This window comes from Salvelinus alpinus, chromosome 3, assembly GCF_045679555.1.
Source record: "Salvelinus alpinus chromosome 3, SLU_Salpinus.1, whole genome shotgun sequence".
Taxonomy (NCBI): Eukaryota; Metazoa; Chordata; class Actinopteri; order Salmoniformes; family Salmonidae; genus Salvelinus; species Salvelinus alpinus.
Genome location: NC_092088.1, coordinates 60,054,346 through 60,070,133, shown reverse-complemented (window position 1 = coordinate 60,070,133; position 15,788 = coordinate 60,054,346). Strand labels below are relative to the sequence as shown.

The 15,788-nt window shown below is 42.8% G+C and overlaps 1 protein-coding gene across 1 annotated transcript in view; it reads right to left on the bottom strand.

The window, feature by feature from the left end:
- LOC139571042 (cysteine-rich protein 3-like) overlaps positions 1 to 15,788 on the bottom strand; it is a 30,896-nt gene that overhangs the window by 5,124 nt on the left and 9,984 nt on the right. The window contains exons 3-4 of the mRNA XM_071393524.1: positions 9,057 to 9,114; positions 4,208 to 4,333 (exon numbers count right to left, since the gene is read on the bottom strand). Of these exons, the coding sequence (XP_071249625.1) occupies positions 4,208 to 4,333; positions 9,057 to 9,114 (184 nt within the window). The remainder of the gene's footprint in view (positions 1 to 4,207; positions 4,334 to 9,056; positions 9,115 to 15,788) is intronic.

Below are 15,788 nucleotides of genomic sequence, written 5' to 3'. Positions count from 1 at the left end.
CGATTCACCACCTGGTTATCAGAGGGGGGAAAGGAGAAGATTAATTGTGTGTCGTCTGCATAGCAATGATAGGAGAGACCATGTGAGGATATGACAGAGCCAAGTGACTTGGTGTATAGCGAGAATAGGAGAGGGCCTAGAACAGAGCCCTGGGGGACACCAGTGGTGAGAGCACGTGGTGCGGAGACAGATTCTCGCCACGCCACCTGGTAGGAGCGACCTGTCAGGTAGGACGCAATCCAAGCGTGGGCCGCGCCGGAGATGCCCAGCTCGGAGAGGGTGGAGAGGAGGATCTGATGGTTCACAGTATCAAAGGCAGCCGATAGGTCTAGAAGGATGAGAGCAGAGGAGAGAGAATTAGCTTTAGCAGTGCGGAGCGCCTCCGTGACACAGAGAAGAGCAGTCTCAGTTGAATGACTAGTCTTGAAACCTGACTGATTTGGATCAAGAAGGTCATTCTGAGAGAGATAGCAGGAGAGCTGGCCAAGGACGGCACGTTCAAGAGTTTTGGAGAGAAAAGAAAGAAGGGATACTGGTCTGTAGTTGTTGACATCGGAGGGATCGAGTGTAGGTTTTTTCAGAAGGGGTGCAACTCTCGCTCTCTTGAAGACGGAAGGGACGTAGCCAGCGGTCAAGGATGAGTTGATGAGCGAGGTGAGGTAAGGGAGAAGGTCTCCGGAAATGGTCTGGAGAAGAGAGGAGGGGATAGGGTCAAGCGGGCAGGTTGTTGGGCGGCCGGCCGTCACAAGACGCGAGATTTCATCTGGAGAGAGAGGGGAGAAATCTTAAATGACAGACTAACATTGGATTTGGAGTTGATTCCAAGGAAATACATAAAAGATTGTAAATACACAACTTGAAGCAACCACATATTTCGCCATGGAGTACGTTCTGATTAGCCAGTGAAGGGCCAAGCCTCGACTCACCCATAACTTGTTATTCATCAAAACCCAGCCCTTTCGTGGCAACGCCAGCAAGTGCACCAATAATTGTACCACCTGCTCTTAGATTTACCATTGCGTTAGGTTGGTTAAAATAGAGCCCATTGTCAAAGTTAGACATACACTGAGTATACAAACATTAGGAACACCTTCTTAATATTGAGTTGCACCCCCATTTGCCCTCAGAACAGGCTTAATTTGTCGGGGCATGGACTCTGGCCCATGTTGACTCCGATGCTTCTCACAGTTGTGTCAAGTTGGCTGGATGTCCTTTGGGTGGTGGATCATTCTTGATACACACGGGAAACTGTTGAGCGTGAAAAACCCAGCAGCGTCGCAGTTCCAGACACACTCAAAGCTGTGCCCCTGGCACCTACTACCATACCCTGTTCAAAGGCACTTAAATATTTTGTCTTGCCAATTTACCCTCTGAATGGCACACACACACAATCCATGTCTCAGTTGTCTCAAGGCTTAAAAATCCTTCTTTAACCTGTCTCCTCGCTTTCATCGACACTGATTGAAGTGGTATCAATAAGGAATCATAGCTTTCACCTGGATTCACCTGGTCAGTCTATGTTATGAAAAGAGCATGTTTTGTACACTCAGTGAATGTTGTACTGCAAATTACTTGAAAGTTCATTGTTGGTCATGTTTTAGGGGGTTATATGTATCTTAAAAGATCAGAAACATGTCAGCCTTTTATATAACTCAAAGTAATGTGTCGATGTTCGATAGAACACTAAGTCCCTTGTCAAATGTGAAGTGTCACTATACGAAAATTCCTCATTCCTCCCCAGTGATGAACAGAGATAGGATCATTACAAGTGTGTCTGTGTGTGTGTTTGTGTGTGTGTCTGTGTAACCCTCTTTCTTTATGTTATATCACATTTAACCCTTAAAGGTCATACTTGGAGCACTTGGTAAGGCCAGTTAATCTGAGCAGCCCTGATAAAAAGGACTTGTTCCTGTGTGTGTATGTGTCTATACACTACATAGCCAAAAGTATGTGGTCAACTGCTCGTCAAACATCTCATTCCAAAATCATGAGCATTAATATGGAGTTGGTCCCCCTTTGCTGCTATAATAGCCTCCACTCTTATGGGAAGGGTTTCCACTAGATGTTGGAACATTGCTGCGGGGACTTCCATTCAGCCGCAAAAGCATTAGCGAGGTCGGGGCACTGATTTTGAGCGATTAGTCCTGGCTCGCAGTTGGCTTTTCAATTCATCCCAAAGGTGTTCAATGGGGTTGAGCTCAGGGCTCTGTGCAGGCCAGTCAAGTTCTTCCACACCGATCTCGACAAACCATTTCTGAATGGACCTCGCTTTGTGCACTTGGGATTGTCATACCGAAACAGGAAAGGGCTTTCCCAAAACTGTTGCCACAAAGTTGGAAGCACAGAATCGTCTAGAATGTCATTGTATGCTGTAGCGTTAAGATTTCCCTTCACTGGAACTAAGGGGTCTAGCCCGAACCATGAAAAACAGCCCCAGACCATTATTCCTCCTCCATCAAACTTTACAGTTGGCACTATGCATTGGGGCAGGTAGCGTTCTCCTGGCGACCGCCAAACCCATATTTGTCCGTCGGACTACCAGGTGGTGAAGTGTGATTCATCACTCCAGAGAACGCGTTTCCACTGTTCCAGAGTCCAATGGCGGCAGGCTTTACACCACTCTAGCCGACGCTTGGCATTGTGCATGGTGATCTTAGGCTTGTCTGCGGCTGATCGGCCATGGAAATCCATTTCATGAAGGTCCCGATGAACAGATCTTGTGCTGACATTGCTTCCAGAGGCAGTTTGGAACTCAGTAGTGAGTGTTGCTTGCTACGCGCTCCAGCACTCAGCGGTCCTGTTCTGTGAGCTTGTGTGGCCTACCACTTCGCAACTGAGCCATTGTTGCTCCTAGACATTTTAACTTCTGTCACGCCCTGATCTGTTTCACCTGTCCTTGTGATTGTCTCCACCCCACTCCAGGTGTCGATCATCTTCCCCATTATCCCATGTGTATTTATACCTGTGTTCTCTGTTTGTCTGTTGCCAGTTTGTCTTGTTTATCAAGTCAACCAGCGTTTTGTCTCAGCTCCTGCTTTTCCCCAGTCGCTCTTTTTCTCGCCCTCCTGGTTTTGATCCTTGCCTGTCCCGACTCTGAGCCCGTCTGCCTGACCACTCCGCCTGCCCCTGACCCTGCCTGTCGTTGTCACACCCTGGCCTTAGTTATCTTTGTTTTCATTATTATTTTAGTTAGGTCAGGGTGTGACATGGGGAATGTATGTGTTTTGTTTGTCTAGGGGTTTGTACGTTTAATGGGTCAGAGTCTTGTCTAGGTGTTTGTATGTCTATGGCTGCCTAGATTGGTTCTCAATTAGAGGCAGCTGTGGTTTATTGTCTCTGATTGAGAGCCATATTTAAGGCAGCCATAGGCAGTTGGGTTTTGTGGGTAATTGTCTATGTTGAACGTTTGTTGCTTGTCTATGCACTTACGTCGTTAGCTTCACGGTCGTTTGTTGTTTTGTTTAGTTTGTATTCAGTGTTCGTTTCGTGTTTTTCCCTTCTCTAAATAAAAGAGAATGTATTTTGCACACGCTGCGCCTTGGTCCTCTCTCTCACCCATAGACGATCGTGACAGTCGTCCTGTACCATTACCCCACCACTCTGGATTATCGACCACTGCCTGCCTTGATCTGTTGTTTGCCTGCCCCTGTTGCTGTAATAAACATTGTAACTTCTTCAACACAGACTGCATTTGGGTCTTCCCGGAAACCTGATAACTTCACAGTAACAGCACTTACAGTTGACCGGGGCAGCTCTAGCAGGGCAGAAATTTGACAAACTGACTTGTTGGAAAGGTGGCATCCTATGCCAATGCCACGTTGAAAGTCACTGAGCTCTTCTGTACGAGCCATTCTACTGCCAATGTTTGTCTATGGAGATTGCATGGCTGTTGGCTCGATTTTACACACCTGTCAGCAACGGGTTTGGCTGATATAGCCGAATACACTAATAGCTGTCCACATCGTTTTGGCCATGTAGTGTATGTTTGTGTGTGTGAGGTGGCGAGAGCTAAGGAGGGATTTTGTTTTTCATCAAGACAATATGTTAACTCTAAACTCCCTTAATAATACTATTACTACCCCTGTCGCTGTAGCCTTGCCCCAGATCCGTTTGTGTGGTCTGCCTATGGTATTGTTTGGCGTGACAATGACCATAGGAGATATCAAAACAGCGCAAACAGATCTGGGATCAGGCTACCGTCCCTTACCTTTGGGTTGGTTCCGGGTGACCTGCACGGTGGTCCATGGTGTGGTGGGAGATCCTTCTGAGGGGCTGTCAAAGGCGGGTTGAGGAGTGTCGTAGATGTAGGAGCCTGCCCCTCCAATGTTCACACCTGGAGGAGAGGTTATTAGGCAGCCATAGTATTATGTGGTATTATGAGGCGCTAGAGTTTGAACAAAGTACCAGTGTCTTACAACTAGTCCCATGGAACCATTGGTTACTCTTCTGCTGTACTGAAATTTGGTTGTCAGTGTGTTATATTAAAAAAGGAAATGCTTTAAGCCCCAGTAGAGGTCCTACTGCATAACTCCCACATTAGACGATAGGCAGAATTGCAGCGGAGGGAGAAGCCAAGGGGAAATGCCTGCTGTTTTTCAGTTGGGTTTGAGGTTCCTTTATCCAAACAACCAGAATCAAACCCCACCCACATCCTACCCAAACCACCAGAGACACACACATTCCAGACAAATTCTTTGTTTCTGTATGATTGTACTGGGTCAACTCATCTGAAATGCACATGATTAGAGGGTAATCTCATTCTTTATAGATAATCTATAAAGATAGTCAAAATAATTTTCATAGATATGCGCTGAAGTTTGTCAGATGAGTAACCGTCATTACATTTAGCTTCCCCAGTCTAATGACCCTCACCTATGTATTGGCCCCCAAACTGATAGAACCCAGGTGCCATCTAGGAAATTATACTTCCCATCCATGTGTTGTGGCAGCCCCACAACAATCATATGATAAGCAGGCATAATAATATAAAGTGATAACTCTTGTCAGTTTTTCGAAAGTGACTTAGACCTTTGGTTCGAAACATTACACTCAATAAACTGCGGGAGCTTTCAACAGTTTGCAGATACAGTGCCTAGTGAAAGTCTACACACGCTTTGCACAGTCTATACATTTTGCTGCCTTTAAAAAAATTCTGAAAAGCGATTCAATTTGATATTTTTCCTAACGATTTACACAACCTACTCCCCATTTTTAAAGTGATTTTTTTTTTTTTTAAATGAAGATATCTGGATTGCATATATCTTCACACCCCAGAGTAAATACTTGGTGGAAGCAGCTTTGGCAGCCATTACAGCTGTGAATAATTTAAAATAATTTTCTACCAAATTAGGTTAGGGAAACATACACTGTATATCTATTGTTTTTGTCAAAATTGCTCAAGCTCAGTACATTTGGTTGGGAATCATTGACGGACAGCAATATTCAAACCTTGTCCCAAGCAAATTTAAGTCAGGCCTGAGACTGGACAACTCAGGAACATGCAACACCTCTTAAAAACCATTCTGGTGTGTCTTTGGCATTAATATACAGTGGGGAGAACAAGTATTTGATACACTGCCGATTTTGCAGGTTTTCCTACTTACAAAGCATGTAGAGGTCTGTAATTTTTATCACAGGTACACGTCAACTGTGAGAGACGGAATCTAAAACAAAAATCCAGAAAATCACATTGTATGATTTTTAAGTAATTAATTTGCATTTTATTGCATGACATAAGTATTTGATACATCAGAAAAGCAGAACTTAATATTTGGTACAGAAACCTTTGTTTGCAATTACAGAGATCATACGTTTCCTGTAGTTCTTGACCAGGTTTGCACACACTGCAGCAGGGATTTTGGCCCACTCCTCCATACAGACCTTCTCCAGATCCTTCAGGTTTCGGGGCTGTCGCTGGGCAATACGGACTTTCAGCTCCCTCCAAAGATTTTCTATTGGGTTCAGGTCTGGAGACTGGCTAGGCCACTCTAGGACCTTGAGATGCTTCTTACGGAGCCACTCCTTAGTTGCCCTGGCTGTGTGTTTCGGGTCGTTGTCATGCTGGAAGACCCAGCCACGACCTATCTTCAATGCTCTTACTGAGGGAAGGAGGTTGTTGGCCAAGATCTCGCGATGCATGGCCCCATCCATCCTCCCCTCAATACGGTGCAGTCATCCTGTCCCCTTTGCAGAAAAGCATCCCCAAAGAATGATGTTTCCACCTCCAAGCTTCACGGTTAGGATGGTGTTCTTGGGGTTGTACTAATCCTTCTTCTTCCTCCAAACACGGCGAGTGGAGTTTAGACCAAAAAGCTCTATTTTTGTCTCATCAGACCACATGACCTTCTCCAATTCCTCCTCTGGATCATCCAGATGGTCATTGGCAAACTTCAGACGGGCCTGGACATGCGCTGGCTTGAGCAGGGGGACCTTGCGTGCGCTGCAGGATTTTAATCCATGACGGCGTAGTGTGTTACTAATGGTTTTCTTTGAGACTGTGGTCCCAGCTCTCTTCAGGTCATTAACCAGGTCCTGCCGTGTAGTTCTGGGCTGATCCCTCACCTTCCTCATGATCATTGATGCCCCACGAGGTGAGATCTTGCATGGAGCCCCAGACCGAGGGTGATTGACCGTCATCTTGAACTTCTTCCATTTTCTAATAATTGCGCCAACAGTTGTTGCCTTCTCACCAAGCTGCTTACCTATTGTCCTGTAGCCCATCCCAGCCTTGTGCAGGTCTACAATTTTATCCCTGATGTCCTTACACAGCTCTCTGGTCTTGGCCATTGTGGAGAGGTTGGAGTCTGTTTGATTGAGTGGGTGGACAGGTGTCTTTTATACAGGTAACGAGTTCAAACAGGTGCAGTTAATACAGGTAATGAGTGGAGAACAGGAGGGCTTCTTAAAGAAAAACTAACAGGTCTGTGAGAGCCGGAATTCTTACTGGTTGGTAGGTGATCAAATACTTATGTCATGCAATAAAATGCGAATTAATTACTTAAAAATCATACAATGTGATTTTCTGGATTTTTGTTTTAAATTCCGTCTCTCACAGTTGAAGTGTACCTATGATAAAAATTACAGACCTCTACATGCTTTGTAAGTAGGAAAACCTGCAAAATCGGCAGTGTATCAAATACTTGTTCTCCCCACTGTATGTGTAATTGTCCTTCTGGAAAATAAAACTTTATCCCAGGGTTAGGTTTTCAAAAGACTGAGGTGGGTTTTCCTCTAACTTTTTACCTGGGCTTTGCTTCTTTCATGTTTATTTTGATCTTGACAAACTCCCCCGTCCATACTGGTGACAAGCACACCCATAAAATGATGCTGCCATCACAATACTTGAAAATACAGAGGGTTGCTCCTGTGTTGTGTTGTGTTGTATTTGATCCAAACCTGTAATTTTCTATTTAGGCCAAAAAGTGTATTTATTTGCTGTGTTGTCTTGCAGTATTGCTTAACAGGCTTATTGCAAACATAATTGATGATTTGCAGATGATTTTTTTAACATGGGCTTCCTTCTTTGAATATTGCTGTCCATTAATGATTCCCAACAAATTGACTGAGCTTGAGCAATGTTGACAAAAACAATTAACATAAATAAACATAAACATAAACATAAATGTTCACAGCTCTAATTGCTTCCAAAGGTGCTTCTATTGAGTACTAACTTGGGTGTAAAAGCATACCTAATGAAGACATGTTCATTTATTTTTATTAGGAAAATGTTCTATAATTTTTCTTTCACCTTGACAATGTGAAGTAGGTTGTGATGATTGGTAGGAACAAAATCAAATTAAATTATTTTTTAGATTGAATTTTAAAGCCAGTAAAATGTGAAGACTGTGCAAAGGGTGTGTAGACTTTCACTAGTGACTATATCTATCTTTCCTCCAGTTATTAAATCTGTCCCTGGGTTCATACACTACTAAACCACCATTCCAGTCATCCTGAGAACGATTAAAGCATCACATTGGGTAATAATCCAATTAAACTCTTACTAGTGCAAGGACCCATAGGGATTTGGGCAAAAGTTGTGCACTATATAAGGAATAGGGTGCCATTTGGGATACAGAGCATGTCATAATTACCCAGAAAAATACCCAAATGTCTGAATGCACCCCCGCTTAGTCAGACAAAAATGTTATGATGAGCTTATATGACATTTTTTTAGAAATATTTTCACTTTTAAAAGGGAAGCACCTCAGATTATATCAGAGTTCATTCATGCACTCACAAACCCAAATGTGTATGTATTTCTTCCAGGTGAAACTAGTGAATACTTAAAATCCATAATTGCTAAGTGTGTAAGCCTATGTGACGTGTACACCAAAATTCAGAATCTACTTATTTAATGGCACACACAAATCATAGGATTTTGGTGTGCTTCAAAATGTTGTCACAGATTTAAGCAACTTTGAAACGAGGCCTACTTTTTATGCAACTTTCAAACTTTTCAATTGAAGCAACTTTAAGAAATGAGGCCCCACTGGCCAGGCGGTATAACACCAGGTCAGGAGGTCATTATAGATATATAAATATCCATCTGGTCCCCACACAGCACACTGAGGACGTCTTGCACTTTGATTCATGGGAAAGGAAATGCCTTGTATGACCGTATAGCATCCGGTATAGTATAGGGGTGATGAAATATTATAATGTTTTTAACATTGTTTTCTTAATCAATCAAGTACTTTTATGGCTGTTTATGTGAGTGAGGAAATTAGTACATTTGTGCTACTGAATGTGTTGTGTCTGTGTGTTTGTGTGCATGTGTGAGTGTGTACGTGTGTGTGGAGTGTGTAAAGTACAGATGTAGGATCTAAATTTGAACAAGTTTGCTACAGCAGGAAAATAATCCTGCAGCAACAGGAAATGTGAATTATATATTAGGTGAATTATAATTAATGGACATTTTCGTATGGGTTGATACATTTTTCGTAAGTGAAAAAAAGCCAATTAAGTTTATCCTATCCTATTATTGGTCTTACTGAATTCAAGCTATAGCCATTCTTCTGCACACCTGCGATTATGCTTTTTTAACAGTAACCTCTTACCTTTGGGTCCGAAGAGAGTTCCGTAGCATGGTTTGTGACAGTAGGGCAACCCATCATGCTGGAAGACAGACAATGTCTAATATTAACAAATAATCTATTATCATAATAAATAGCTGAATATTGGTCATTAAGAAAAACTAAAAACACAGGAAGTCCCCTCCAAACAATCTGCAGGTTTAGTGCAACTTCCGTTATAACTATTTACTGAAACAGTTCTACTTATTACTGAAATAAACCGTTTATTGAAGCTGAAACTACTGAAACATTTGACAATTCACTGAAATGGAACATTACAGTCAGTCAGTGTCAGTATAAAGCATTAGGGTTTAAACCAATCAGACAGAGGTTATATTTCAGGAGTGTGACTGCTGACTGGTCACTGGCTTCATCACAAATGGCACCATACTCATTTTGTAGTGCACTACTTTTGACCAGTGCCCATACCACTGCTGGCTTGCTTCTGAAGCTAAGCAGGGTTGGTCCTGGTCAGTCCCTGGATGGGAGACCAGGTGCTGCTGGAAGTGGTGTTGGAGGGCCAGTAGGAGGCACTCTTTCCTCTGGTCTAAACAAAGATCCCAATGCCCCAGGGCAGTGATTGGGGACACTGCTCTGTGTAGGGTGCCGTCTTTCGGATGGGATGTTAAACGGGTGTCCTGACTCTCTGAGGTCATTAAAGATCCCATGGCACTTATCGTAAGAGTAGGGGTGTTAACCCCGGTGTCCTGGCTAAATTCCCAATCTGGCCCTCAACCATCACGGTCACCTAATAATCCCCAGTTTACAATTGGCTCATTCATCCCCCTCCTCTCCCCTGTAACTATTCCCCAGGTCGTTGCTGCAAATGAGAACGTGTTCTCAGTCAACTTACCTGGTAAAATAACGGTAAAATAAAATAAAAAAATAAATAAATAGGGTCATTCTACAAAAGTGGTGCAACATAATAACTAGACATACACTGAGTGTACAAAACATTAGGAACACCTTCCTAATATTGAGTTACAACCCCTTTTGCCCTCAGAACAGACTCAATTCGTCAGGGCATGGACTCTACAAGGTGTCGAAAGCGTTCCACAAAGATGCTGGCCTATGTTGACTTCAATGCTTCCCACAGTTGGCTGGATGTCCTTTGGGTGGTAGACCGTTTTTGATACACAAGGGAAACTTTTGAGCATTAAAAACCCAGCAGCGTTGCCGTTCTTGACAAAAAACGGTGTGCCTGGCACCTACTGTACTACCATACCCCATTCAAAGGCCCTTTGTCTTGCCCATTTACCCTCTAAATGGCACATATACACAATCCATGTCTCATGAATTAAAAATAATTATTTAACCCGTTCCTCCCCTTCACCTACACTGATTGAAGTGGATGTAACAAGTGACATCAATAAGGGATCATAGCTTTCCCTGGATTCACCAGATCAGTCTACAGTGCATTCGGAAAGTATTCAGACCCCTTCCTTTTTCCACATTTTGTTACGTTACAGCTTTATTCTAAAACGGATGCAATTATTTTTTTGCATTTTTTGTATGTATAAATGTATAATGTATAAAAAAATATATACAGTGGGGAGAACAAGTATTTGATACACTGCCGATTTTGCAGGTTTTCCTACTTACAAAGCATGTAGAGGTCTGTAATTTTTATCATAGGTACACTTCAACTATGAGAGACGGAATCTAAAACAAAAATCCAGAAAATCACATTGTATGATTTTTAAGTAATTAATTTGCATTTTATTGCATGACATAAGTATTTGATACATCAGAAAAGCAGAACTTAATATTTGGTACAGAAACCTTTGTTTGCAATTACAGAGATCATACGTTTCCTGTAGTTCTTGACTAGGTTTGCACACACTGCAGCAGGGATTTTGGCCCACTCCTCCCTACAGATCTTCTCCAGATCCTTCAGGTTTCGGGGCTGTCGCTGGGCAATACGGACTTTCAGCTCCCTCCAAAGATTTTCTATTGGGTTCAGGTCTGGAGACTGGCTAGGCCACTCCAGGACCTTGAGATGCTTCTTACGGAGCCACTCCTTAGTTGCCATGGCTGTGTGCTTCGTGTCGTTGTCATGCTGGAAGACCCAGCCACGACCCATCTTCAATGCTCTTACTGAGGGAAGGAGGTTGTTGGCCAAGATCTCGCGATACATGGCCCCATCCATCCTCCCCTCAATACGGTGCAGTCGTCCTGTCCCCTTTGCAGAAAAGCATCCCCAAAGAATGATGTTTCCACCTCCATGCTTCACGGTTGGGATGGTGTTCTTGGGGTTGTACTCATACTTCTTCTTCCTCCAAACACGGCGAGTGGAGTTAGACCAAAAAGCTCTATTTTTGTCTCATCAGACCACATGACCTTCTCCCATTCCTCCTCTGGATCATCCAGATGGTCATTGGCAAACTTCAGACGGGCCTGGACATGCACTGGCTTAAGCAGGGGGACCTTGCGTGCGCTGCAGGATTTTAATCCATGACGGCGTAGTGTGTTACTAATGGTTTTCTTTGAGACTGTGGTCCCAGCTCTCTTCAGGTCATTGACCAGGTCCTGCCGTGTAGTTCTGGGCTGATCCCTTACCTTCCTCATGATCATTGATGCCCCACGAGGTGAAATCTTGCATGGAGCCCCAGACCGAGGGTGATTGACCGTCATCTTGAACTTCTTCCATTTTCTAATAATTGCGCCAACAGTTGTTTCCTTCTCACCAAGCTGCTTGCCTATTGTCCTGTAGCCCATCCCAGCCTTGTGCAGGTCTACAATTTTATCCCTGATGTCCTTACACAGCTCTCTGGTCTTGGCCATTGTGGAGAGGTTGGAATCTGTTTGATTGAGTGTGTGGACAGGTGTCTTTTATACAGGTAACGAGTTCAAACAGGTGCAGTTAATACAGGTAATGAGTGGAGAACAGGAGGGCTTCTTAAAGAAAAACTAACAGGTCTGTGAGAGCCGGAATTCTTACTGGTTGGTAGGTGATCAAATACTTATGTCATGCAATAAAATGCAAATTAATTATTTAAAAATCATACAATGTGATTTTCTGGATTTTTGTTTTAGATTCCGTCTCTCACAGTTGAAGTGTACCTATGATAAAAATGACAGACCTCTACATGCTTTGTAAGTAGGAAAACCTGCAAAATCGGCAGTGTATCAAATACTTGTTCTCCCCACTGTATGTGCATAACTATTCAGACCTTTTACTATGAGGCTCGAAATTAAGCCCAGGTGCATCCTGTTTCCATTGATCATCCTTGAGATGTTTCTACAACTTGATTGGAGTCCACCTGTGGTAAATTCAATTGATTGGACATGATTTGGAAAGGCACACACCTGTCTATATAATGTCCCACAGTTGACAGCACATGTCAGAGCAAAAACCAAGCCAAGATGTCGAAGGAATTGCCGTAAAGCTCAGAGACAGGATTGTGTCGAGGCACAGATCTGGGGAAGGGTAACAAAACATTTCTGCAGCATTGAAGGTCCCCAAGAACACAATGGCCTCCATCATTCTTAAATGGAAGAAGTTTGGAACCACCAAGACTCTTCTTAGAGCTGGCTGCCCAGCCAAACTGAGCAATCGGGGGAGAAGGGCCTTGGTCAGGGAGGTGTCCAAGAACTCCACCAATCAGGCCTTATGGTAGAGTGGCCAGACAGAAGCCACTCCTCAGTAAAAGGCACATGACAGCCCGCTTGGAGTTTGCCAAAAGGCACCTAAAGGACTCTCAGACCGTGAAAAACAAGATTCTCTGGTCTGATGAAATCAAAATCGAACTCTTTGGCCTGAATGGCAAGTGTAACTTCTGGAGGAAACTTGGCACCATCCCTACGGTGAAACATGGTGGAGGCAGCATCATGCTGTAGGGATAGTTTTCAACTGCATGGACTGGGAGACTAGTCAGGATCGAGAGAAAGATGAACGGAGCAAAGTCAGAGAGATCCTTGATGAAAACCTGTTCCAGAGGGCTCAGGACCACAGACTGTGTTAATGTCACATTTCAAATTTGTATTTTTAATACATTTGCAAAATAAAAATAAAAAATCTGTTTTACCTTTGTCATAATGGGTTATTCTGTGTAGATTGATGAGGAAAATTATAAATTTAATCAATATTAGAATATGGTTGTAAATTAACAAAATGTGGACAAAGTCAAAGGGTCTGAATTCACTGTATGTCATGGAAAGAGTTATTAATATTTTGTATACTCAGTGTGTGTGTTTGTGTGTGTGTGCGTGTGTGTGTGTGTTCACGTATGTGTGTGTGAGTGTGCGCATGCACATTTGCGAGAGCCAAGGATGGTATTTGTTTTTTAATCAGGATAATATGCTACCTTAAGCTCCCTTAATAATTATCCTGTTACTACCCTTCCGTTGCTTAAGGCTTAGGTAAAAACTTTATAATCGTTTTTTAGGGACTGCAATTTGCACCACTTCTGTAGAATCACCCATATAAGAAACAGGGTGCCATTTGGGAAGCAGCCATTATCTTTCAAATTGAAATTAATGTCTTATCCTCCTGACCGCTTCAAGTTAATTATGGAGGAGCCCTATCTGTCAGTCTTAAAATGGACCGAGCAGAACAGACAGAGAGAGCAGAGAGATCCTTTCGACCCAAATTCCTGTCAAACTATCCCCAATTCAGACTTTATTTTTAGCAAACTGCTTCCATATGCTCTAGCTAGCTCCTTCACATTCCAGTGCATGAACTGGGAATAAAACAATATTTAGACAACTAACACCCGTCTGAGAGGAGGATAGAAGAGATTTAGGATGCTGTGACCTCAGCAGGCTCTTAAAGCTCTTAAAGCTCTTCATTCTAAATGGCTGCATTTGTAACCGACCTTAGAGAGTTGGGCTGCATCCCAAGGGCCAGGCCCATAAGGGCTCTGGTCAAAAGTAGTGCGCTAGTGTAGTGAATAGGGTGCCTTTTTAGGACTCATCTTTAGAGACATGCAACGTATGTGTGACACACCTATTTTTGGACCAACATTGGGTTATTGTGTGTGGGACACAGCTCAACCAGTTCCTACATTAATGAATGCACACACACACTCTGTTGCACAAAGCTCACTCTGACCACACAGGAGTGTTCTGTGTCTCCTCAAATACAAGAGTATTTTATACCTCTACAAACTGCCCTCCTCACTCACACTACAAGAACAACAATGTCACTAACAATGTCACTACAAAAACACTTAAGTCACTCTTATAAAATACTATTTGGGACCAAAGTTCTTCACAGCAAAAAAAAAAGTACAACTTTAGACCAGAAACAGTGCTATTACAGTATAGGCACATACTTGGCATTTACAGTGTAACTGTTTGCGGGTCAATTGCATTGAAATGAACAAGACATGCGGCAGAACTATTTGAGTGACTTGTGAAAGTTTTGAACCTCACATTTCACCCTATCAACCTCACATATAAGCTAAAAAATATATATTTTTTGCCACAACAGCGTAATTCCAAAATACACATTTTCAGGATTGTGATGGTGACTCACTGCATGCGTCGCATATACACACTGTTAACTTTAAAGTTCAATCATCACTTCCTTCATACCTATTTCAGACCTTTGAGTCTATATATGGACACTGAGGTCAGGGACATAATGTCTACGACAGCCTGTGACTCAGCTAGTCCAGCAAATCTGAGCTCATGTTTTTTCTGGACGGTAAAGTCTGTCCCAAATGGCACCCTACTACCTATGTAGTGCACTTCTTAAGTAGTGCACTGTGTTGGGAATCGTGGGCTATTTGGGACGCAACCTCTATCACAAGCATCCGTTACAGACCTGACAGTCTGGTGTAATGTCAAACTTTGGCTGTTCATTGTCACGTTGTCACTGAGGGTGTGGGTGTGATGTCATGAAATCATGGAGCAGCCGTTAATCAGTGTGATGAATGAGTTGGCGTTAAATGCAAAGGAAACATTGCATCAGCTATGGGCTGGCATTGTAGGCTACAATCCAGGAACTAAGGACATGCCTTTCTGACAAGGTCATAATAAATCTTGTCATTTAAACACAGGAGGCTGGTGAGGGGAGGATGGTTCATAATAATGGCTGGAATCGAGTGAAATAAATGGTATCAAGCACTTGGAAACTGTGTTTGATACCATTCCATTAACACCGTTTCAGCCATTACTATGAGCCGTTCTTCCCAGTTAAGGGTGCCACCAGCCGCCTATGCATTTAATGTCTACTTAACCTCATGTAAATGTAATTTAACCTGATACTGCAGTGGGCTAAATCAGGGTCACGCAGAGTGTTTCTTGGTAGTTTTAAACAAATCTACTTTGAAACTAAAGTATACACCTCACACACGTTATGGGCTTAAAAAAAGAAGACACCTGTACCATGTCAGATATAGAGTTCACATGTATTCTATTTTGAGTTTACATCCCAATATTACATCACAGAAGACTGAAATAACAAAATAGTGCGACATAGAAACACCAGATTTTCAGCAGCTTTAAAAAAATAATTTGTATTAATTAATTTTTTAACATTCCACCCATGAGGCCACTTGGTCATTTTACTGCAGGAAAGGGCTACTGTATTTTGTGGAAAGATGCCAAGATGTAATTTCAATGATCCCAACAGAAAGAATTATTGAGAGTTCCCTTAGGTGTGATACCCTTTCACGAATGCAGATACCATTCTCCCCGCTCTGTCTCTCCCTGATGAAAAAGTATTGAGAGAGAGAGACTTCACCATTAAAAGGTTTTAGAAAATGTTCT